Source organism: Microcaecilia unicolor, chromosome 2 (genome assembly GCF_901765095.1).
Source record: "Microcaecilia unicolor chromosome 2, aMicUni1.1, whole genome shotgun sequence".
In the NCBI taxonomy this organism is placed as follows: domain Eukaryota; kingdom Metazoa; phylum Chordata; class Amphibia; order Gymnophiona; family Siphonopidae; genus Microcaecilia; species Microcaecilia unicolor.
In genome coordinates, this window is record NC_044032.1 from 104,590,928 (window position 1) to 104,614,748 (window position 23,821).

The window sequence follows — 23,821 nt, forward strand, 5'->3', positions numbered from 1 at the left end:
TATCAGTCTTCTCTGGTCCCCCCTGAAAGTTATTAGGTAGCATAATTACATGCGTGTATGAGGATTCTGACTCTTTGGATTGGGGGGGAGGCTCTCAATACTACAAAAATGTATAGGTTTAGGAGATTTGCATACATCTGTATCTAATCTATGCCAGTATTTTATATCCTGAGGTCCACGAGGAACATAAAGGATAATTTTGAGGTAATCCACATAGTCTACAAATATGCATACACTATACACCATCTAATAACTTTTGGCCCCACATATAGCACCAAATAACTTTGGGGTAATCAGCTGATGGTTTTTATTGGCCACTGCCAGCATTAAACCCAGATATTTATTGCTAGGCAATGTCTGGGCACCAGCGTTTAGTGTCTGGATTATGTGTGCTGGCTATCGCGTATTTGGTTGTGTGGTATTCAGCACTTAACTGCATAAGTTAAACTGGATAAAAATAAGGCTGCATTTTATGCAGTCCTGTTTGTTCAATTAGTTTGTATTGTGCTGATTATAGGCACTTAACCACATAAATGCTGACTGTCCCCACCCCAACGTTTTGCCACTTTGGCAAGCTTCTTTTCAAATTGTCTTATCAATACTTTACATCTAGGTTTCCTGAAGAAATTGCAGAGTCATGGAATCGGAGGTAGGGTATTATTATGGATTAAGAACTGGTTGAAAGATAGGAAGCAGAGAGTAGGATTGCGTGGCCAGTATTCTCAGTGGAGGAGGGTAGTTAGTGGGGTCCCGCAGGGGTCTGTGCTGGGTCCGTTGCTTTTTAATGTATTTATAAATGACCTAGAGATGGGAATAACTAGTGAGGTAATTAAATTCGCCGATGACACAAAATTATTCAGGGTCGTCAAGTCGCAGGAGGAATGTGAACGATTACAGGAGGACCTTGCGAGACTGGGAGAATGGGCGTGCAAGTGGCAGATGAAGTTCAATGTTGACAAGTGCAAAGTGATGCATGTGGGTAAGAGGAACCCGAATTATAGCTACGTCTTGCAAGGTTCCGCGTTAGGAGTTACGGATCAAGAAAGGGATCTGGGTGTCGTCGTCAATGATACGCTGAAACCTTCTGCTCAGTGTGCTGCTGCGGCTAGGAAAGCAAATAGAATGTTGGGTGTTATTAGGAAGGGTATGGAGTCCAGGTGTGCGGATGTTATAATGCCGTTGTATCGCTCCATGGTGCGACCGCACCTGGAGTATTGTGTTCAGTACTGGTCTCCGTATCTCAAAAAAGATATAGTAGAATTGGAAAAGGTACAGCGAAGGGCGACGAAAATGATAGTGGGGATGGGACGACTTTCCTACGAAGAGAGGCTGAGAAGGCTAGGGCTTTTCAGCTTGGAGAAGAGACGGCTGAGGGGAGATATGATAGAAGTGTATAAAATAATGAGTGGAATGGATCGGGTGGATGTGAAGCGACTGTTCACGCTATCCAAAAATACTAGGACTAGAGGGCATGAGTTGAAGCTACAGTGTGGTAAATTTAAAACGAATCGGAGAAAATTTTTCTTCACCCAACGTGTAATTAGACTCTGGAATTCGTTGCCGGAGAACGTGGTACGGGCGGTTAGCTTGACGGAGTTTAAAAAGGGGTTAGATAGATTCCTAAAGGACAAGTCCATAGACCGCTATTAAATGGACTTGGAAAAATTCCGCATTTTTAGGTATAACTTGTCTGGAATGTTTTTACGTTTGGGGAGCGTGCCAGGTGCCCTTGACCTGGATTGGCCACTGTCGGTGACAGGATGCTGGGCTAGATGGACCTTTGGTCTTTCCCAGTATGGCACTACTTATGTACTTATGTACTTATGTACTTCGTTTGAATCCTTTTTCCATTTTTGAAAGATGTTCTTTGTTTTTAACAACCCCTTCCACCTTGCTTTTTAACTGTACTGACTGCTGTTTTGGTATTCCTTCTACCTTTTCTTTGATACAGAGAATACATCTGATCTGGGCTTTACAGGTGTTTTTTTTTTTTTTTTAAACAATATCCATGCCTGATTTTAAACTCCTTACCTTTACAGCTACTCCTTTTTAGTGTTTTGGGTTTTTTTTTAACCATTTTCTTCATGTTATCATAGATGCTCTTTCAATGCAGTAGATTTCATTAGTGTCTTCACAATAATAGAAGATCAATGATGATGAAACACCAGTATGGCGCATAAAAGTTTATTGAATAAATACAAACCCGAGACAGCCACATTTCAGCAGATGCTCACATTAGGGATATAGTTTATAAAAGCAAAAACATGTCTTAAACTTGTGATCCAGATGTAAATTAATCAAAATCATATATATTTAAATCCTCTGCTCAGTGTGAAGCAAATAGTATATTAGGAATTAATAGAAAAGGAATGGAGAACAAAACAGAATATTGTATTTCCTCTGTATCACTCCATGGTGTGATCTCATATTGTGTACAGTTCTTGTCACCACATCTCAAAAAAAGACATAGCAGAATTAGAAAAGATACAAAGAAGGGAGACCAAAATGATAAAGAGAATGGAACGACTCCTCTATGAGGAAAGGCTAAATAGGTTAAGGCTGCTCAGCTTAGAGAAGAGATGACTGAGGGCAGATATGATAGAAATCTATAAATGGATAGACATGAATTGTTTTATTCCTTCCAAAAGAACAAGGACATGGGGGGAAAATAAAGTAGTACATTTTAAAACAAGTCAGAGAAAATAGTTCTTCAATTAATGTATAATTAAGATGTGGAATTTGCTGCCAGAGAATGTGGTAGAAGTGGTTAGCGTGGCAGGATTTGAAAAAGGTTTGAACAAGTTACTGGAAGAAAAGTCCATAAACCATTATTAAGGTAGACTTCGGGAAGATCTACTGCTTATTCCTGGGACATGTAGCATGGAATCTATTCTTTTGGGATCTTGCTAGATACTTGTAACCTGGATTGACCATTGTTGGAAACAGAATACTGGACTTGATGACCTTCAGTCTGTTCCAGTATGGTAGTGCTAATGTACTTATCCTCTTTCCAAAAAAAAAAAAGGAAAAACGTGAAGGAAAACCAATCCAATTCCAGCACAAGGGTAAGCAAAATAAGTTTATTGAACAAGTCCTTAAAATTGAATAGATGCTATTGAATTGCTATTGTCTACAGTTGTATTTGTGTTGTGGCTATGCTACTTTTTGCTTTGCTACAGTTCTTACTCTTTTTGCTGATATTGACTTTATTAAGGTTGCTGTGATTTGTGCAGTTAGCACTTTTTTAAGGATTTGTTCAATAAAACTACTTTGTTTACCTTGTGCTGGAATTGGATTGGTCCTCTCCCAGTTGTTCCTTTTGCTTTTTGCACTGGGTGATTATTATTTTATTCTCCTTCCACCAGGTCTCTGAGAGGCCTACTATATCTACCTCTTCATTTAGTGATATACATGCTTCAGTTCTCCCATCTTATATTTTAGGCTTCAGCATTTGTATGCAGACATTTCAAAGTTTTTTCTTTGTTTTTTTTTTTTTTTTTTGTTTGTATCTACAACTTGCTTAGTTGACAAGGAGGATGAGATATGGGGATTCTGAGAGGGATATTGTGGGGATTCACTATTTTTTTATTTTTTTACATGAGGACTGTGAGTGAAACCAAAAGTTTGTCAAGCCCAATATCCTGTCCTCAGCCGTAGCTAATTAGGGTCACAAGTACCGTGCAGGATCCCAAAAGATAGATTTCATGCTGCTTACACCCAGGGATAAACTGTCGATTTCCCCATGTCTGCATGGTTAATACATTTATGAGCTTTTCCTACATTTATGGGCTTGTCGAAACCTTTTTTTTTTTTTTTTTTTAACCCAGCTATGCTAATTGATTTTGCTAGATCTCATGGGAGTGAATGCCAGAGCTTAATTACATGTTGAGAGAAAAACGTTTTCCCCAGTTTTTTTTTCTGTGTGCTAAAATCATGGATCATTCCGTAGTCTGTGTGCTTTTTGAAAGACTAAACTAATTTGTGTTTTCCCTGCTGTCCCCTTACACATATTATTTTATAGGTCCTCTCTTATGTCTTCTCACCTGTCTCTTCACCAAGCTGAAGAGCCCTAACCTGTTCAACATTTCCTCATATTGGAGCAATTACTTTCCCTTTATCATTTTGGTTGCCCTTTGTATCTTTTCTAGTTCCACTATATCTTTTTTGAGATGTGGCACCCAGAATTATAAAATACTCAAGGTTGGGATGTTCTGTATTTTGTCCTCCATTCCTTTATTAATTCCTAGTATTGCATTGTATTTGAACCAGAGAACTCAACATGTTCTACAGATAAGTATGTAGTAGAAGGGTTGTGGATTTAATATACTGCCTTTCTGTGGTACAACCAAAGCGGTTTACATTTTATGCACATTTTTGTTTTTGAAGTATCTTAAATGGTAATTATTAATGAAAGATTAAAATTATTCCCAGGAGGAGACCACGTGATGCGCTGAGAGAATAAGACGTGTTCGCATTCTCTCTGAGGTTCCCACTCCCTTATTAAACTTGCTTTAAATCAACATCACGAGCAAACGTCCAAATGGTAAAACAAGACCTTCCTTAATGGACAAATACATAACAACACTGCCGGGAGACATGGTCAGCAAAGGTACAAGAAGAGAAAAAGAGAAACTGTGAACAACGGCAGATACGATGGAAGGCCCAACACCGCATAGTAGCCAGTCCTCCGCTGAGCAGCTACTGCAGCTGACCGGTGCGGTGGAAAAAGCGATAGAGCCCAAGCTGGATAATCTCTCCAAGCAACTGGCTAGTTTTGAAAGAACCTTAGCGGACGTAGGTGCAAGAATGGGAAAGTTTGAACATCTCCCCTCCGACGGAGGCGGCGGCAGAAAAACTGCAAAACACAGTACAGAAACTCACGGAGAAGATAGACGACTTGGAGAACTGGTCGCGGAGGGCAAATTTAAGGATTATTGGCTTTTCTGAGTCGGTTAGTGAGAACGCATTGTCTTCCTTGCAGGAAAAGTGGCTTACCTCAGAATTTACAGTGTCAGACTGAAATGGGCCGCTGTGCCTGGAGCGTGCTCATCGTGTAGGCCGCCAACAAGATGGCCGACAGGCGCCACGTGCAGTTATAATGAAAATTCACAACTACACCCATAAAGTGGAAATTTTACTTGGATACAGATTGAAAAGCAGCAACGTGCAATATGATGGACACCCGGTGAGAATTTTTCAAGACTACTCCGCCTCTTTACAGGAGCACAGAAAGAAATTTACACCACTCTGTCGGCATCTGCACAAAAAAGGTGTTCGTTTTATGCTTATTTATCCAGCGACACTTAAGATACAGGTGCAAGGCCACTGGCAAAGGAAGAGGTTAAGTAATTCATGTATATATGCGCTGTGAGCATTTGGCTGAAGGGCCATCGAATTATTGTAAGCAATAAGCGCAAACCCTACTACATAGCATGTGTGATGTAATGAATATTGTTTTGAGGAGTGGGACTTCAAGCACAAAGTGAGTTTCCATACCCATCTTCATAGATTGATAATTACAGGGCACTGGTGTAGCAGGGTAAGTTAAGGGGGGGAGGGTCTGGGGGTGGAAGTACAAAGGGAGGGGGAAGGGCAAGAAAGGGGACAAATTGATGATCACTGTGGGGACAGTCAAAGAATGTGTAGGGTACAGTGGTTGGTTATGTTATTCTACCCCTGGAGGCTAGAAGAGGCCCATTTGTATAGCCCAAAACATCACAAGGGGAGAATTGGTGCTGGGGTGAGGCTGGGCGCCCCAGGACAAATAAGGAACAATGTGACTTTTGGAGGAGAAGTGGCCTAGTGGTTAGGGTGGTGGACTTTGGTCCTGGGGAACTGAGGAACTGAGTTCAATTCCCGGCACAGGCAGCTCCTTGTGACTCTGGGCAAGTCACTTAACCCTCCATTGCCTGCCACATTGAGCCTGCCATGAGTGGGAAAGCGCGGGGTACAAATGTAACAAAAAAAAATGCATAAGAACAAAATAGGCGATGGTTAGAACAAGACGCACAATTCACATCGTGTCATGGAATGTGTGGGGGGATTTCTTCCCCTATTAAGAGAGCCAAAATAATAACATAAAGCAGATATAGTCTGTTTGCAGGAGACTAGGCTTTCGGCAGAAGAACACTTAAATCTGCAACACCAATGGGTAGGAAGTGTGCATTGCTCACCGGCAACCTGGCGACGGGGTGGAGTACCGATACTTATACAAAAATTGGTGGCATGTCAAGGAAAGTTGCTGTTTAAAGATGGGGAGGGCAGATATGTGGGAGTTCAACTCAACTTGCAGGGTAGGGAAAGGTATTGGTTTATGCACCAACAGATCCAGATCTCACCTTTTTCCCACATTTGCGTGCCATTTGCCAACAATATGCAAAGTTGCCAATAATTGTAGCAGGGGATATGAACATGATATTTGACCCATATTTAGATTGGTTGAACCGTCAACATCATCGAGCACCAGCACCCCGGTCGATACTGGAAACGTTTTGTTTGACACTGGGATTAGTGGATCCATGGCGCTTATTGCACCCCGAGGAAGTGGATTATACACACACGTCAAGGGCACATCATACATTATCACATTTAGATTATATTTTCATGTCGCAGGAACTGTTCACTCAGGTGTCATCTGCAGTAATTAGCTCGGAGGAAATATCGGCTCATGCCATGGTATGAGTAGATGTGGAGGTGGCACAGCACTTTCAGCAAATGCCAAGCTGGAGGTTTCTGACATATCTGTTTTCATCCAAAGATTTTGGCAAATACTTAGCTGCCAAGTGGCAGGATTTTGTTACGACAAATAGACAACACATGGATGATCCCATGTTATTCTGGTCTACGGCAAAAGTAGTCCTTAGAGGAGAAATAGTTGCATTTGTCAGTAATAGAAATAGGCAAATGGCGAGAAACATCATAGATCTTGAGCGCAAGTTAAATACCCTAAAACAGTGTTACATACGACAATCCTCAGCTGCCGTATACGAAACCCTCACAGCCACAAAGGTAGCACTTAATAGTCTATTACATGAGCGAATAATGAGATCCTTACTATATTGCAAATATAAATTTCACAAGTTTGGAGAGAGAACAGGGCGATCGCTAGTTAGTATAATGAAAAGGTGCAGAAAGTCGCGTTATATTCCTGCTCTACTAGATTACAGAACTATTTAGGCAGCATTTTAGCACTCTATATGCAACTGGAGGAGGGGATCCACCGCCTAAAAAGGCAATACAGAATTATCTTTGTAAGGCAGGGATGCCTAGGCTCCCCCCGGAGACAGTAGAGTCTCTTAACTGGCCACTGTCGGCGCAGGAAGTGCAAAAAGCCATTTGGAAACAACAAACTTTATTCAGCACCGGGTGCGGATGGCTTTTCGAGTGAATTCTACAAAATGTTACAGGTTCAGCTGGTGGGACCATTAATTGATTATTATGAAGCAGTAACTGAAAAGAACAATTTCCCACTTTATGCTAACACGGCACTCATCAGTTTGATACCTAAACAGGGGCGGGAACAAACGCGATCAGAGTCTCATCAGCCAATATCGCTGATCAATGTAGATGTAAAACTTTTGTCCAGGATATTGGCAGATAGACTAGCACCTTTAATACCCCAAATAATAGAAAAAGAGCAAGTTGGTTTTGTACGGGGCCGACAATCGGTGCTTAATGTGTGTAAGCTACTTCAGGCACTGCTTCCAGGACGATATTTGGGAACCCCTTATTTAATTGCCAGCCTAGACGTAGAACGGGCATTTGATGGGGTGTGGTGGCTCTTTTTGTTTCAGACCTTACACTGAGTAGGCTTTCATGGGTGGTATCTACAAGCGATCATGACATTGTACTCATCTCCCAGGGCAGCGGTTTTGGTAAATGGTATAAAGATTGAGGAATTTCCTATAGGTAGAGGCACTCATCAAGGATGTCCCTTGTCTCCATTGCTGTTTCTTCTTTCGTTGGAACCTCTTTTGTGTAAGTTATGGGTGGAGAAAGAGATACATGGAGTAGAAGTGAATGGCCACTCAATTAAAATATTAACTTATGCGGATGATCTGTGGTGTCACGCCACTGAGGATGATCTGGAGTAGTGAGCCCTTGGACTGCTGCCAGAGACTGGCAACAGCAGGAAAACCACCCATACTGCTGGAACAAACTTGGCTTGGCTGGATTGGAACCAAAAGCTGGAACAGATTTGGCTTGGCTGAGCTGGAACCAGATGCTGGAACAGACTTGGCTTGGCCGGACTGGAACCAAAAGCTGGAACAGATTTGGCTTGGCTGAGCTGGAACCAGATGCTGGAACAGACTTGGCTTGGCCGGACTGGAACCAAACACTGGAACAAACTTGGCTTGGCTGGACTGAACTGGATTCAGGACTTTCAAGCAAGGCAGACACAAGCAGGGTAGGCAGAAGCTAAGGACAAGTAGGATGCACAAGCAGGAAGGGAACTAAAGCTAAAGACAGGGCAGAGACACACAGTAAGGGATAGAAGATAAAGACGCGCAGGGCTGATACAACAGTAAGGAGCTGAAGCTAAAGACACACAGAGTGTCAGGCTTCTCCCGGAGGCACTGGGTTGTGAGCCCTTGGACCCCTGCCGTGGAGCGGCAGTGGCAGGCAAAATCACCTACAAACCAGAGACAAGGCAAGACAGGACTGGAACCCTGGACTGGAGTACTGAACTGGAACACACCGGACTGGTACGCACTGAACTGGAGCACACTGGACAGGAACACACCGGACTGGTATGCACTGAACTGGAACACACTGGACAGGAACACACCGGACTGGACCTAGGCTTCACCTATAAATAGCTGCCGTTCCCCGGGGGTAGAGCCCCCGGGTGCAGGCAGCCGGCAGGACTTGGAGGAAAGCTTGTACTGGAACTAGCAGGCAGAAACACCAGGAATCAGGATTCAGAAGTGCCCACAGGCACCTAGACAAAAGCAAGGCAGACAGGGGTGCAGGGCTATGGCTGGACCTCCAGTAGCTGAGAAATACAGGCAGAGGACAGGACTATGGCTGAAGCTCCAGTAGCTAGAAATACAGGCAGGGAGCAGGGTTATGGCTGGAGCTCCAGTAGCTGAGAAATACAGGCAGAGAACAGGACTAGGGCTGAAGCTCCAGTTGCTAGAAATACAGGCAGGGAGCAGGGCTATAGCTGGAGCTCCAGTAGCTGAGAAATACAGGCAGAGAACAGGACTAGGGCTGAAGCTCCAGTAGTTAGAAATACAGGCAGGGAGCAGGGTTATGGCTGGAGCTCCAGTAGCTGAGAAATACAGGCAGAGAACAGGACTATGGCTGAAGCTCCAGTAGCTAGAAATACAGGCAGGGAGCAGGGCTATGGCTGGAAGCTGCCAAGCTGCCACTAAGAAAGAAATCCAAGCCAGGAATACAGACCAGAGGCAAGACTAGGAAATAAGCAATAGAACCAAAACTAGCTACACACAGACTAACTAGAATTAAGCTACACACAAGCTAACTAGAATCAAGCAAGAAACTCAGACTAGAACTGGACTAGGCAGAAGTGCACAGCGCACCCCAACATACCAGGGACCTTAGACGATGCAAAGGCAAACACAGAAGTTTCTAGGTGATTAATAAAGCCCATCAGCAGCTGAGGCTCAGCTGCAGCAGTCTCAAGGCAGCTATGGGTGCTGTTCATGCACAAACAAGAAAGACAAGTCTGGCAGCCTGGAAGATCCGGACCGGGCTGAAGTCTGGAACAGGTAGGGACAGCAAGACAGTCCATGGCAGCCACTGGTTCTGGCCACCAGAGGGCGAGAGGAGCACAAACCAAGAAGCAGGCGGAAAGCATACTGAAGCACAGAGAGGCTCAACATACACAGGTGCAGCACAGAGGAGCAATCAGAGCCATGCTGGAAGCAGCCAGCACACAAAGACAGAGCTAACTTAGAAAGGACAGACAGAAGCCAGCTTAGAAGCTGACCGCCAGAAATAAGGTAGGCCTGAAAGGGGTCACGACCATAGACGTGACACAGAGTAACTACAACTGGTAAGGAAACAGAGCTGAAAGCAAACAAGGCAAATACAAACAGTAAGGAACAGAAGCTAAAGACAAACAAGAAAGGGACTAGCAGAGCTAGAACTGCAACAAGCACTCACAGACGAAAGCACATCTGAAGACCTCTGTTGCAAAGGCAAGTCTGGCAATTCCCAGGAACTTAATAAAGGCAATTACAGATGAGGTCACAGGTGAGGCTTGGCAGCAGAAACATCGGGGCCAATCTGGAGTGCTGGAACATCAGGACCGGAATGGAACCTGGAAGATGTAGGAAAAAACAGTCCACAACAACCACAGGGCCCAGTCACCCGGGGGCAAGGTGAGTGCAGGCATGGAATATAGTCACAATCGTGACATGTGGAGGAGTAGCTAATGGTTAGTGCAGTGGACTTTGATCCTGGGGAACTGAGTTCAATTCCCACTGCAGCTCCTTGTGACTCTGGGCAAGTCACTTAACCCTCCATTGCCCCTGGTACAAAATATGTACCTGAATATATGTAAACCACTTTGAGTGTAGTTGCAAAAACCTCTGAAAGGCGGTATATCAAGTCCCATTTCCCTTTCCCCTTCCCTTTTAATACTGAAAGAACCACGGAAGTCCTTACCACTGGCAATGCAAGAGATTGGGCAGTATGGTGCATTGTCCGGCTTCCATTTAAATCTTGATAAATCAGTTGCCCTTCCTTCAGCAGACTCTGTCAAGGAGCAGTGGGCAGGGGACTTTCCTTTTCAGTTGGCCTCTCACCAAATCAAGTATCTAGGAGTTAATATAACAAGGGATTTATCACAATTATATGACAAGAATGTGCTGCCTTTGTTAAAGGAGACTAAGTGAATGTTGGTGCTTTGGACGGAGAGCCCACGTTCCCTATTAGGGAGGATATCCTGGTTTAACATGGTACTAGCCCCCTGCTGGCTATATCTGTTTCAAATGTTACCACTGTACTTAAAACAGAGGGAAGAACAATTACTGAATGCAGCGATTCAAGGGTTCCTATGAAGAGGGAATAGACCTAGACTATCCATTGCAATACTGCAAAAGCTGAAAGCCCATGGAGGTATGGGGTTGCTTAGTATATGATATTTGTCAATAGCCTGTTCTATGAGGCATATAAATGTTCACACAGCTGGGTACATTTTCTAATGTACACTTGGAGGCCCATATGTCTCCCAAAGTACACTTCAGTTGGCTACTGCACACCATTCCAGGAAAGACAGACTCTGCATTGCATCATAATCGCTTTTGCTTTCAGCAAGAGCAACCTGGCAATGGCTGTGTAGGTGCCATCACGTCTCCACTGCAGCCACGCCCTATTTATCTCTAATCCATAATCCAGACTTTCTGGCAGGCACTATATCTTCAGTGTTTGCCCAGTGGAGACAAACGGGAATAAAATACTTGGTTCAACTACTGGATGAGGAAGGCAAACTAAAACTGTTTGCAGAGTTGCAGTGAGAGCACAACCGGCCACCCACTGACTTTTTCGCATACTTGCAATTGCGACATTATACGAGAGCTTTAGGCTGGGAAAACTTGATGGAAGATGTACAGGACACTTTGAACACGGCTTTGACCCTGGGGGCACAAATAGTTGTACCCTTACGATTTCATCACCGATATCTATTGGATTCCACTGAGAATTTGGATTACAGTCAGTTCGCCCAAACATGGTCCAAGGAATTGGCAGAGGAAATAACAGTGGAACAGAGACAGGCAGAGACACTATCTTTAGTTCCTTCTACCTCTTGTGGCCTCTCTACTACAGCAGATGTTTTTGTGGGCTTGGGAAGGAGGCTGTGCAGGTGGCTGTCAAGCACAACAGAAGGTGGCAGAATGGTGGCATCTCTTCAAGAGCATGCTTTTTAACTCCATGATCTGCATGTGTGTGTATTACAGCTCCTCATAGATGGATGTTATGAAGAGAACAAATCATTTAACCACATTTGCAATAGGTTACTGTTTACGATGAGATCATTGTGCTAGCAGTGGTTAAGGATTGAGCATATTGTATCTGTTCCATAATAGAGATGTGAGTTTGTAGATACATCAAAAAAGATATCCCTACAAATATTATAGTAGTGGTGTAATGTTCTTTTAAGGGAGGAAAAGTCTCAAATAATGATAGGATACTCCTTTGTTGATCTTTCATACAACCTAAGGGAGTTCCATCCATTCAACATAGGCTGAAAAACCTTCTTAGTATTAAACATAAGATCCCCAAACCACACTTAATCCTGCTTTCTGCTAGTGTTGTAGGTTCACTTATCTCTCCAGCTATTCAGTCACTTATCACCGTCTACGGCCCAACTTCGGCCCGAGTTTCGATACCTGCATCAGGGTCCGTGGTGCCTGTCGACTGCCGTCTATAAGAGAGTAAACTTAGTACACCACATCATTCTCAAAATTTGACCTCTCTCTTTATTACAAGTCTTTCCTCACATTCACTGCTGGCTTTCTCTCTTCAGTTTAAACTGCCAACATGGCAGTGGTTTATAAAGCCTGACGTCAGACGATCATAGCTAAGCCACTTCCCCTGATTGCTAATCCGCCCAATCATGTGGTGAAAATACCAGTGCAACCTCCTCGGATGAAAAACGTCATCGGGTGGTGGGCTATCCCTCTTTAATTACTGAATCTGTGCCAAAATCCTGTCAAAAAATATGTGGTAATCAGAAAAACTGATTCCATTCAATCTTAGTGTTAAGTCCATATGGTTGTATGGTTCGCAGATGATAGATCCATTTTTGTTCCTGTTGTAGCAAGGGAAGTTTTCTGTCTATACCCTTTATGTTCCATCTAAGTTGCTGTAATACTACACATCGCAAAGATGTAAAGTTGTGGTCTTCTCTAATAGAATGTGCAGCTAACGGTGCTGTCGTTTTTTTAGTATTAATGTTACTTTTGTGTTTTGTGAGTCTTGTTGCTAATTTTCTGGACATCTGTCCTATATATACTGAAGAGAGAAAGCCAGCAGTGAGTGTGAGGAAAGACTTGTAATAAAGAGAGAGGTCAAATTTTGAGAATGATGTGGTGTACTAAGTTTACTCTCTTACAGACGGCAGTCGACGGGCACCACGGACCCTGATGCAGGTATCGAAACTCGGGCTGAAGTTGGGCCGTGGACGGTGATAAGTGACTGAATAGCTGGAGAGATAAGTGAACCTACAACACTAGCAGAAAGCAGGATTAAGTGTGGTTTGGGGATCTTATGTTTAATACTAAGGAGGTTTTTCAGCCTATGTTGAATGGATGGAACTCCCTTAGGTTGTATGAAAGATCAACAAAGGAGTATCCTATCATTATTTGAGGCTTTTCCTCCCTTAAAAGAACATTACACCACTACTATAATATTTGTAGGGATATCTTTTTTGATGTTGAGATAATAACATGATATTCTATCAGCTCTGAATTGGTGTTTAGTTTTTAGATACAGTCATGCAGGTATTGGCTTCATACAGGACTTCTGAAGGTCAACATGTCAAAACACGGCCCATGTTGGGTTTTCACCTGTATGTGCCATTGATGAATAAACATTTTGGAACATCAATACTAAATGTCCTTGGTTTTTGTCATTTTTGGACCTGTGGATTTGCTGGTTTCCACCCCTTTTTTTGGCTTGTGTTTGCAGATTTTTGTGGGAAAACATTTTGCTCTTTGTGTGTTTTTCTGTATGTGAAGAGAAGGTTGTGGAGAGGCATTATAATATATCTCACGCTTGTGCTCTTACCATGCCATTTCCTCTACACCTCATGATACCTTCCTTAACCCTATATGCTATCACCACCTTTCTCTACTCCCTTACACTCACTCGCCTCTTCCACCTGCTGTCATTTCACTGTGTGCTCTCCCATACCTCACACTCATCCATATATGCTGTTCCCCCAGTTACTCCACCCTTATTCAACATCTTTGCTTTCTTCTCCATTCATTCCTTTCTTGTTCAGCCTTCATGATTTCTCTATACCTTCATCCCCATGCTTGCTCTCCCCTTGCACTCACTTCCATAGTCTCGTTCCCTACTTTGTTCCTGGAATGATTTGGTGATACACAGTTCATTACATTTCACTTTCTGTAAGTGGAAAATTAATTATATTTTTCTTCTCATTTTTCTCTTTGCCTAGATAAAGTAAAGTCTTTTCGTGCCGCCTTACAAGAGGAAGAGCAGGCCAGTAAGCAGATCAACCCGAAGAGACCACGTGCCCTTTGAACTGAGCATCTTTTACTGAAGGATCTACTGTTCCCTCAACTACTGTACAATACTGTTAACTTCAAACTGACTATAAGAATCCCCTCTACTTGAAAGCTTAAACTTTTATTAAATGCTATGGAAATAGCCTTTTCCTTCACCTCAGTGACATTTCATATGTGTGAAACAATCCTATGAGGTCAACAGATGCTTCTAGTTTGAAAAGTACAGCCATGTGGGGGTTAGAATTTATGAAGAATTCTTTTCTAAAATGTTCCATCTATCTCCACTAAATAACTTTGTTTTAAAATCTCTGCCAATGTAATTGTTTTTAAATAATGAATTAATATTGTGGCTTTGAATCTCCACAGTATCTCCTTTTAAACTAGGTTCAATTCTTTTGTTAAAAAAAACCAGCTGTGCATTTTTCAATGATTTTCATGCATTCACTCTCATCAATGATTGTATAAATTGTCTCCCCTTTGCTGCTCCTACTTTATCCTGATCTACGCCTTGACAAAGGCTATTGACCCAAAATTTCCCATCTCTGAAGCACAGCCTTAATAAAATACATTCCTTATTTGTCAGTGTAAATTAGCTTTATTGTGCGTGAGTTTTTAATGTGTTAAAAGCAGTTTTCATGTTTATTTCACAGGATGTGCCATATCATTGAAAGAACTAAAAACCAAACCTGTTCTAGTGGATAATCAGCTGATCCTCTCATTTTCCGTTTGTAAAACTCTAAAGTCAATATTATTTGAATACTGTAAAGTGTGATTTAATAATTTTTTCTTTGTAAAGAAGAAAATAATTGGCATATATAATAATATTAATAATAAAGTAATGAAAAGAGTTACCTTTAAATAATTCTGATAGCATGGTCTGTACAGAATACATATCTTGTCCTCAGATATGCTAAGTTTCTTTGGACAACTGGGGTTTCAGTTAAAAAGCACAATGATTTTCTTTCAGCAAATATTCTAGCGGGTTAAAACTTTGTATAATCAATACTATTACAGATTTTTTTTTAATCATACAATTTTGTGTAATTTAAGATGTCAGTTTAACATAGTGTTTTTGTATACTGTGTGTTTGTTTTCTCAGCTTGACTATTAGAAGTTTTATAAATTTCTAATTTTATTTGTGTTGGTTATACTTACAAAAAGAATAAAACAAATAATGGAGAAGCATATACTTTGAGGATTAGCAGGAAACAGTGATTCAGATTTATGGGTAACATCATCCAATGGACCCAGCGCGGGAATTGCTCCCCAGTAACCATTCTAGAAGCCTTTAAAATTGACTTACCCTGCATGTGCACACCTTCTCGAATCCCAGAGCCTTTTATCAGAACACTATGCTTGCTTCCCACATAGCATCCTACCCAGCTCTTAATGAGCATGCACTTACAAAACATTGTGCTTAGCCTGGTGGCGTTCAGACATCGCCTAGGGACAAGGCTGAGCAACGCCATTAGATTTTGTAGCTCAGAGTTGGAGTATGGAAAGTTCATGGTGCAGTATGGTGTCCAGGACCTCCAACATGGGGACTTAAACACATCGGCTTATCTCAGACCTCAATCCTGCAGTTCAGGAGAAGCTGGCAGACACTCTGTTACAGGGAAACTTTTTTGGCAAGAAGGTGGAGGTGGTCATGGACCTTATCAAGGAACATTCTGAGACCATCAAGTTGCTAACCCCATCTGCCATCAGCTTGTCCTCCACTTCTAGAAGGTATTTTGGTGAAGAGCAGTGAAGGACCTACTACTACTCAGTGGGGTAGATTCCCTCCCCAGAGTATCTAGTGATCTAGCTCCCACCCAAAGCAGTAAAGGGCCCAGAAGTTATAACCAGAGTCCGTCACAGCAAGAAAAAAGCTTTTGACAGTCTCCAAGAGAGTATAGCTGCAATTCCCTTGACTGTTCCAAGAAAGGTGGCCCCTTTTAACCTAAAACTGGTGGTTTTTTTAAATAGTCTAGACAGATTCCCTCCAAATTGCAACCCTCTCTTGTATAGTTCAAGGAGGTCAAACCCATTCCATCAGGGTAAAAAGGGAAGGAATTTTATTCAAAGTACTTTCTGGTCACCAAGAAAACAGAGGGCTATCCTCTCATTCTAGACCAAAGGACCCTGAACCTAGCAAAGCAGATGTTCAGGATGGTTTCCAAGGGCATCCTACTTCCCATAATTCATGAACCAAATTGGCATCACTGTCTGGCTTTGAAGAACGTCTATACACCCCAGTCATCGGAGCTGTCTGAGATTGTGAGTAGGGAAACACCAGTAGTGGATTCTGCCGTTTGGGCCTGTGTCAGCACCCAGAGTTTTCACAAAATGTCTAGCAGTAGTCATAGCATCTCTACGCAAAATGGGGGTGTATGTGTTTCCCTACCTAGATGATTGGCTAGTCTAGAGCACATCAGAGGAAGGTGCAAGGGAATCAATACATAGAACCATTCACATACTTGGAGCTACTGGGGTTCATCATGGAAACTACCCCCAAGTCCTACTTCAACTTTCCAAACAAATGTTCCTGCAAGACATGGCTTATGCTAGCACCTTTGTTCCAGCCCAGTGGATAAAGGCTCTGACTTCAGTGGTTAGGGCTTAAGTACATAAGTATTGCCATACTGTGCCAGCAAAATAACCATATCTCACCAGTCCCGTTCTATCTTCATTCCAGGTCCCCCTCTAACATGCTTTACAGCATTAATGTTAAAGCAGCAAATTAGTTTGCTAACTTGTGTATAAAAAGTTTTCAGAACCAAGGAGACTTCAGTTGTTTATGAATACTTGCACCTATAAACATACAGTAGCCTTAATGTAAAAAAAATGTTAGGTCAACTATCTGATTTCTGTTTAATTTTACTTTTTGGGGTTAATAGTATTTTAATTTTCTGAAATATAAATGAAATAAACTATGCTTTTGATATATAACAATTGTTTGAACTAGGACCCCTGCTTTTCTTTATTTTTATTAATGGCTTACATAATGAATTAAAAGGTACTGTACTAAATTTTGCAGTTAGTACAAAAACTAGTAAATAGGAAATCACATAGCTGCAAGGTTACAGAAAGGAGGCTGATAGCAAATGTAGGGCCCTGTTTACTAAGCAGCGCTAAGGGCGTGCTATTGTTTTTAGCGTGTGCTAAACACTAAGTTGCCCATAGGAACATATGGGCAACTCTGGCATTCATTGCGGTAAGAACATTAGCGCACCTTAGTAAACAGGGCCCATAATTCATTATAGACCGGGGTTCTCAACCCAGTCCTTAGGATGCTCCTAGCCAGTCAGATATTCAAGGATACCCGCAATGAATATGCATGAGGTAGATTTGGAGGTAGTGTGTACAAATTTATCTCATGCATATTCAATGTGAAAATCCTGAAAACCAGAATGATTGGGTTGAGAACATTTGCTATAGACAAATACAATTTGTATTTGGTAGAACAAAGATAACTTTTTTTTTATATTTTACAAATTAGGAGGGTACCTTTAAGGAGCATATGTGTCAGAAAATGATTGAAGCATCTTGAAGGAACTAAATAAAATGAATTTGTACTTGCTAGTAAAGCAATAAGGGGTCCATTTACTGCACCGCGGTAAAAAGTGGCCAACAGTAGTGTGGGCACTTGTTTTTGGTGCGCACTGGGCCATTTGTTTTTTTTGTTTTTTTTTTTTTTTTTTACCTTGGCTGGGGAAAAAAAGATGTTTTCAATGGGGCAGTAAATGACAGTGCGCTAAAATTAAAAGTAGCGCATGGCTATTTACTGCCTGAGCCCTTACCGCCACCCATTTACCTAGCAGCAAGGGCTCACGTGCTACTCATGCGGTAATCAGGAAGTGTTTGCCAATGTGGCTGTGCTGCCGATTACCACCGGGAATGCCCCTGTGGTAGAAGATAGAAAATGATTTTCTACCGCGGGAAACAACGTGCACCAACTTAAAAACTACTGCAATATGTTTTACAGAATTTTTAGTCAGCAGGGCCTATGAAGTCAAAATTAATCATTCTTTATTTAGAGGTTCTCCACTTTCCCCAATTTTATTTAATACATAAATATGATATTGTATGGTTAGAATTGAAATTTAGATGTTTTACAATTTTTGTATGTGATGATATGCTTGTATTAGTTCCATTTACAAAACTGCAATAAGACTCTCTCTAAAATAACTTTTGATTGTATTGATGCTATGGAAAGATGGTCCAGGATACATGGATTAAAATTAAACAAATTTAAGACCGAATTAGCCGAGGGGCTGTCTAGGTTCAAATCAGGCTCTGCAAATTAGATTAAATAATTACATTTTCTGTTTATTTACAACCCAAACTTTTACTGACGTCTACTCAGTCTGTGTTGAGGCACCAGTCCTCAATTTTACTTGAACTTCTTCCATTTACTTTGGATGGAGAAAGAAAGGAAATTTTATCTTCTCTTCACATTACAAATATAACTCTCCTCATGCCCTGTGATCGGAGCTGGATCTTTATTTACATCTAACCCTCCTCCTGAACAACAAAGAAAAAGCCTTCAGCAACCTGCATCAATTGGACCATCCAAGGATTTCAGAACCAGAAACTCAGTTCGTACCTGCAATCCATGAGTTAAGAAAATGATTTTAACTGTATAATTATTTCTAAAATTCTGAATCTGTTAGCACTTCAATGTGAATTTCTTTGCAGAGGTTTTGATAGTTGTGGTCTTTAGTTTTAAGGAATCTAAGTACAGCCATGTGTTTATTGCTGGAAGCCTTCGATCTCATAGGCCTGGTCTGAATTTACATCTTTAAAACGGTCTGTTCTTTTAGATTATTTAAAGCCTTAACTCTGCATTGCCAGCTAGTAAGATTGCTGATCTATAGGTTGAACTCCACAGGGGGACTGCAGTGCCACCCAGTGAAATTTTGCCTAACTAGCTTCTGACACAAAATATGTGCATTGGTCCCAAAGACCATGCAAGCATCCCAGTGGTGTGTGGGAGAGGAAACCATAATCCCCACCAACCCAAGAGAAGGCAAAAGTGCAAGAGGCCACAATCTAGATAACTACCTGTCTGTCTGCTATCCTGCCCAGTTAAACTCCACTGAGCTGGCCTGCTGTTGATATTCAGTGGAACTTAACCAGCTCTGCTCTCTGCTTCTTCCTGATATGACCTGCTGTGGTTCCCCCTAGTTCCTCTTACCATCAGGTTCCCCCTCACACCTCCTTGGCCAGCTCCCCTTCCCTGCAGGCTAAGCTCATCATCCCTTCTTTAGTCATCAATCCTCAGCAGTGGTGTTCCTAGGTCAGCTGTGACCCGGAGTGGATCGCCGCTGCGCCCTCCCCCGGCACATTCCCCCCCACAAATCATGACAACCCCCCCCCCCAGGTGCATCACCTCCCTCCCCCAAGCGCATTGCTCTTACCTCCCGGGGGTGCAGGGAGCAGTCGCACAGCTGTTGGCTTTACTGTTTCCCTGTCCCAGAACAGGAAGTAACGTCAGAGAGAGCAGGGAACTGGCGGAGCAGCTGCTCCCTGCACCCCCTTTCAGTGTGCACTCGGGGCGCACTGCCCCACCCTTGGTATGCCACTGCTCCTCAGCAGATTATATTCACATCTCGGAGAGATTTGCTTGCAAATCTATTCATGAATACTCATGAGATGACTTCCTTATGAGGAAAGGCTAAAGTGGCTAGGGCTCTTCAGCTTGGAGAAAAGGCGGCCGAGGGGAGATATGATAGAAGTCTATAAAATAATGAGTGGTGTGGAATGGGTAGATGTGAAGCGTCTGTTTACGCTTTCCAAAAATACTAGGACTAGGGGGCATGCGATGAAGCTACAATGTAGTAAATTTAAAACGAAGCGGAGAAAATGTTTCTTCACTCAACGTGTAATTAAACTCTGGAATTTGTTGCCAGAGAATGTGTTAAAGGCGGTTAGCTTAACGGAGTTTTAAAAAGGTTTGGACGGCTTCCTAAAGGAAAAGTCTATAGACCATTATTAATTGGACTTGGGAAAAATCCACTATTTCTGGGATAAGCAGTAGAAAATGTTTTGTACTTTTTTGGGATCTTGCCAGGTATTTGTGACCTGGCTGGATTGGCCACTGTTGAAAACAGGATGCTGGCCTTGATGGACCTTTGGTCTTTCCCAGTATGGCAATACTTATGTACTTATTGTGGGTATCCTGAAAATCTGACTGGCTGGGGTGCCTCCAGGACCAGTTTTGTGAACCACTGGTTTAGCCCCACTTAGTTTAGTAGTGTTCTTCTGACTCTAGCACAATATCCCTCTTTCTCTCACCTCTTTCCAACATCCCCTTGTTTCTCCCCCCATCCTCTGCCTAGTACCACTATTCCTCAAACCTCCAAATTCCTCTGCCCACATGATGTGGAAGAACACAAGGGTGGGGCACCAGTATAGCAGCATTCCCTTAGTCATACAGCCACACAGGTCACACCAAGGCAATTTAATAAAAAGAGATGGCATGAGCCTATCTGGCCCATTATGTGGGCTGAAGCCAGTTGGCAGAGCTTGTCTCCCTATCAATTTCAGTGTTTTGAGTGCACCATGGTGGCAGCTGCATTGGGGAGAACTAAAATCTCCTTGTCTTGTGACATCAAGCTATCTCTCCTGTTATCAAACCTCTTTGGGACCACACACCCTGGCCCTGAGCTGCGTCAGGAGTTGAGAGCTGTGCTGGGAATGAGAAGTGAAGCTAGTGCCCACAGCTAAGCCAGAAAGGAAACCCAAACAAGAAATACATTTAGTTTGGGGGCAGTGTAGCCCTTGCCCCTTCCAAACTCCACTCATCTTATTGCTGCCATTCTATTTTTTGGGCCAATGAGTGCTTTTGACCCACCCCCACTGCTTCATCTGAGATCTGTCTTCAGAAACTGCAACCCCAGCACTATGAAAACTTTCCTAGAGAACCCCTTCTCCTGCCTTGGGCCCGTCTTCCAATAATGCAGCCTCAGAGTTAAAACACACTTATGAATCCCTTACTCCTTGTTCTGTTCTGTCATAGGGCTTTTAATCTCCTCCCTTCCAGAGCCCCATTCTGACTCAGCAGGCTAGCACCCTAATTTAATGCTCAGAAGCAAACGGCACTAGAGGTCATTAGCGCCAAAATAGCGCCCGCATCAGTGAGTGCAGAATGCTCAGATGCTCTAGCGTGGGAAACAAGCGTACCAAAGGTTAGCACAAATAGCATGCTAATGTACTCAAATGTATGTTAATGAGCTAATTTCCTATTCCCTCCCAACGTTCAGAGAACAGCACACAAAACAAATCCAACTTACTGCTATAAAAAATAATGCTGGCTCGGAGCAGGTATTAGGAAGTTTGAAGAGAGGATTTCTCATGATTCTTTCTCTCAAATCTGCCAGTTTTTATACAGTTTTGATGCACAAAGAAGCCCATGCAAGCCCCTAAGCGCCAGTAGTGAGAAACAAATGTGTGTGAGTCTGAGCAAACCTGAAAGTGAAAGTACACATTGACGCCTGTTTCCTGCGTTTAAACATAAACCTTCCAAGTTAAAAAAATTAAAAGAAAAGCTTATATTTAAAAGCGCAGAAAACAGACACCAATATGCTTGTCACATTTGGGTTTGCCTGGTGCATGCACACAGGAGCTGCACTTACTATCATAACTACTACTACTACTTAACATTTATAAAGCGCTAGCAGGGTCACGCAGTGCTGTAAAATTTTAACAAAGAAGGACAATCCCTGCTCAAAGGAGCTTACAATCTACAATAACTCTTCTGCACATGCTCCAAGCACATCCCCCTTTGTTGCTTTCGCTTTAACAGTGTGCATATAATTTGCATACCACTTCCAGTGTTGCCAGGTGGGCGGTTTTACCGCCCAATTGGGCGGTTTTCCGCGACCCGCCGCGGGAAATTTTTGCCCGCGGCGGGTTGCGGTTTTTTGGGCTGGTTTTTGTGCTTCGGGCGGTTTTTTTTAGGTGGCTTTTTCGGCCGCGGTGGGCGGGGTTAGTGACGTTTGTGGGCGGGGTTAGTGACGTGGGAGGCGGGGTTAGTGACGTGGGAGGCGGGGTTAGTGACGGGGAAGGCGGGGTTAGTGACGGGGAAGGCGGGGCCGATGACGGCGGGGGCGGGGTTGATGACGGCGGGGGCGGGGGTGATGACGCGGGGGCGGGGGTGTCAGGGGCGGGGTTTGAGTTTGGGCGGGTTTTGGGCTGGATTTTGGGCTCCTTTAGGCTGGAAAAATATTTTCCACCTGGCAACCCTGACCACTTCCTTAGAGCATTGGCAAGCTAATTTTCCATGCTGTTCTGTAGGTATTTTTTCAGTGCTGTTGGCTTACCACAGGAGTTCTGAGCAATGCATCGCATCAGTCAGGGAGTGCCCTTAAGGAATCCTGGGCTTATATCACCCACTGCCTCACATATCAGATTGTTTAAAATTGCAGAGAAATTTTGCAAGCATTAAGGGAATTTAAGTATATTATTACAATCTCTTCCTTAATTAACCCTGACTACAGAACAGCCCCTGAATGGGTTTATTTCTTAATAGTTTACAACAAAGGGGATTATTTTAGAAGCACTAGTTGGGTTTTAGACTTGTATAAACATCTAGATATGAATTTTACGATGCTGGGATATAGACATCTAAAACTCCAAAATGTACATATGGCAAGGGGCGTGGTGCAGGTGTGTTTTGGAAGTGTGTGTGTTGGGGGGGACTAGGGTGGGCCTACAAAATAAACATGTGCTCCCCGTTTGAAAAGGAGAATACCCATCTATGTCCAGAAATATTGACATTGGGATTCTCACTCGCTACCTGGGATGTCTAGGTTTCAGGAAAAGCACTCCTATTGCGTGGCGATCTATTAGGGGGAATAGGGGAGACTGTCCTCAATCTTCCAGTAGTTGATGCCTGTCTGAAAGCACAACTGGCAAGGGATACCAGGTTTTGTGATAGACTTAGGGAAAGTAAATAATTGTTTTTAGAATGGCCAACATAAATGATTATGCTCCAACACATAGACATTTGTTACCATTTGGTCTGGCACTTAACATAAAAATTGTGGTTAATGGATCCCCAGGATGGTGGGTAAATATTGTTGCAAAGCTTTATAGCTTTTTGGTTTATTGCAGTTTACATTTTGAGAGCAATTCAGATAGGGGGAGTTTGTTTGTTTGGTTTTGTTTTTCATTTTAAGGCTTTCTAGAAAAACTGAAAATAGAAGTGGAGGAGTGGCCTAGTGGTTAGGGTGGTGGACTTTGGTCCTGGGGAACTGAGGAACTGAGTTTGATTCCCGGCACAGGCAGCTCCTTGTGACTCTGGGCAAGTCACTTAACCCTCCATTGCCCCATGTAAGCCGCATTGAGCCTGCCATGAGTGGGAAAGCGCGGGGTACAAATGTAAAAAAAATAAAATAAAAAAAATAAGCGAAGCACTCGTACAGAAGCAGATTTGCTGGACGCTGTTAGTTTATCCAGTAAAAAAGGGAAATAAAATGATAGATAACTGGGAATTATTGAAATTAATGTGGCAAGACCACACACTGTAGGAATTTACTATACATTTGAGAGTATAGACCAGTCAGAAACAGAGAAAATAATATTGTCTAGAAGGCGGATTAAGCCAGTGTTGT

General features: G+C 42.7%; 1 protein-coding gene across 1 annotated transcript in view; it reads left to right on the top strand.

The window, feature by feature from the left end:
• The window catches only part of KIF2A (kinesin family member 2A), a 443,213-nt gene extending 428,311 nt beyond the window's left edge, over positions 1-14,902 (top strand). Inside the window, 1 exon segment of the mRNA XM_030193169.1 lies at positions 14,153-14,902. Coding sequence (XP_030049029.1) covers positions 14,153-14,238 — 86 coding nt within the window. The 3' untranslated portion in view covers positions 14,239-14,902.
• Positions 14,903-23,821: the final 8,919 nt, after the last annotated feature.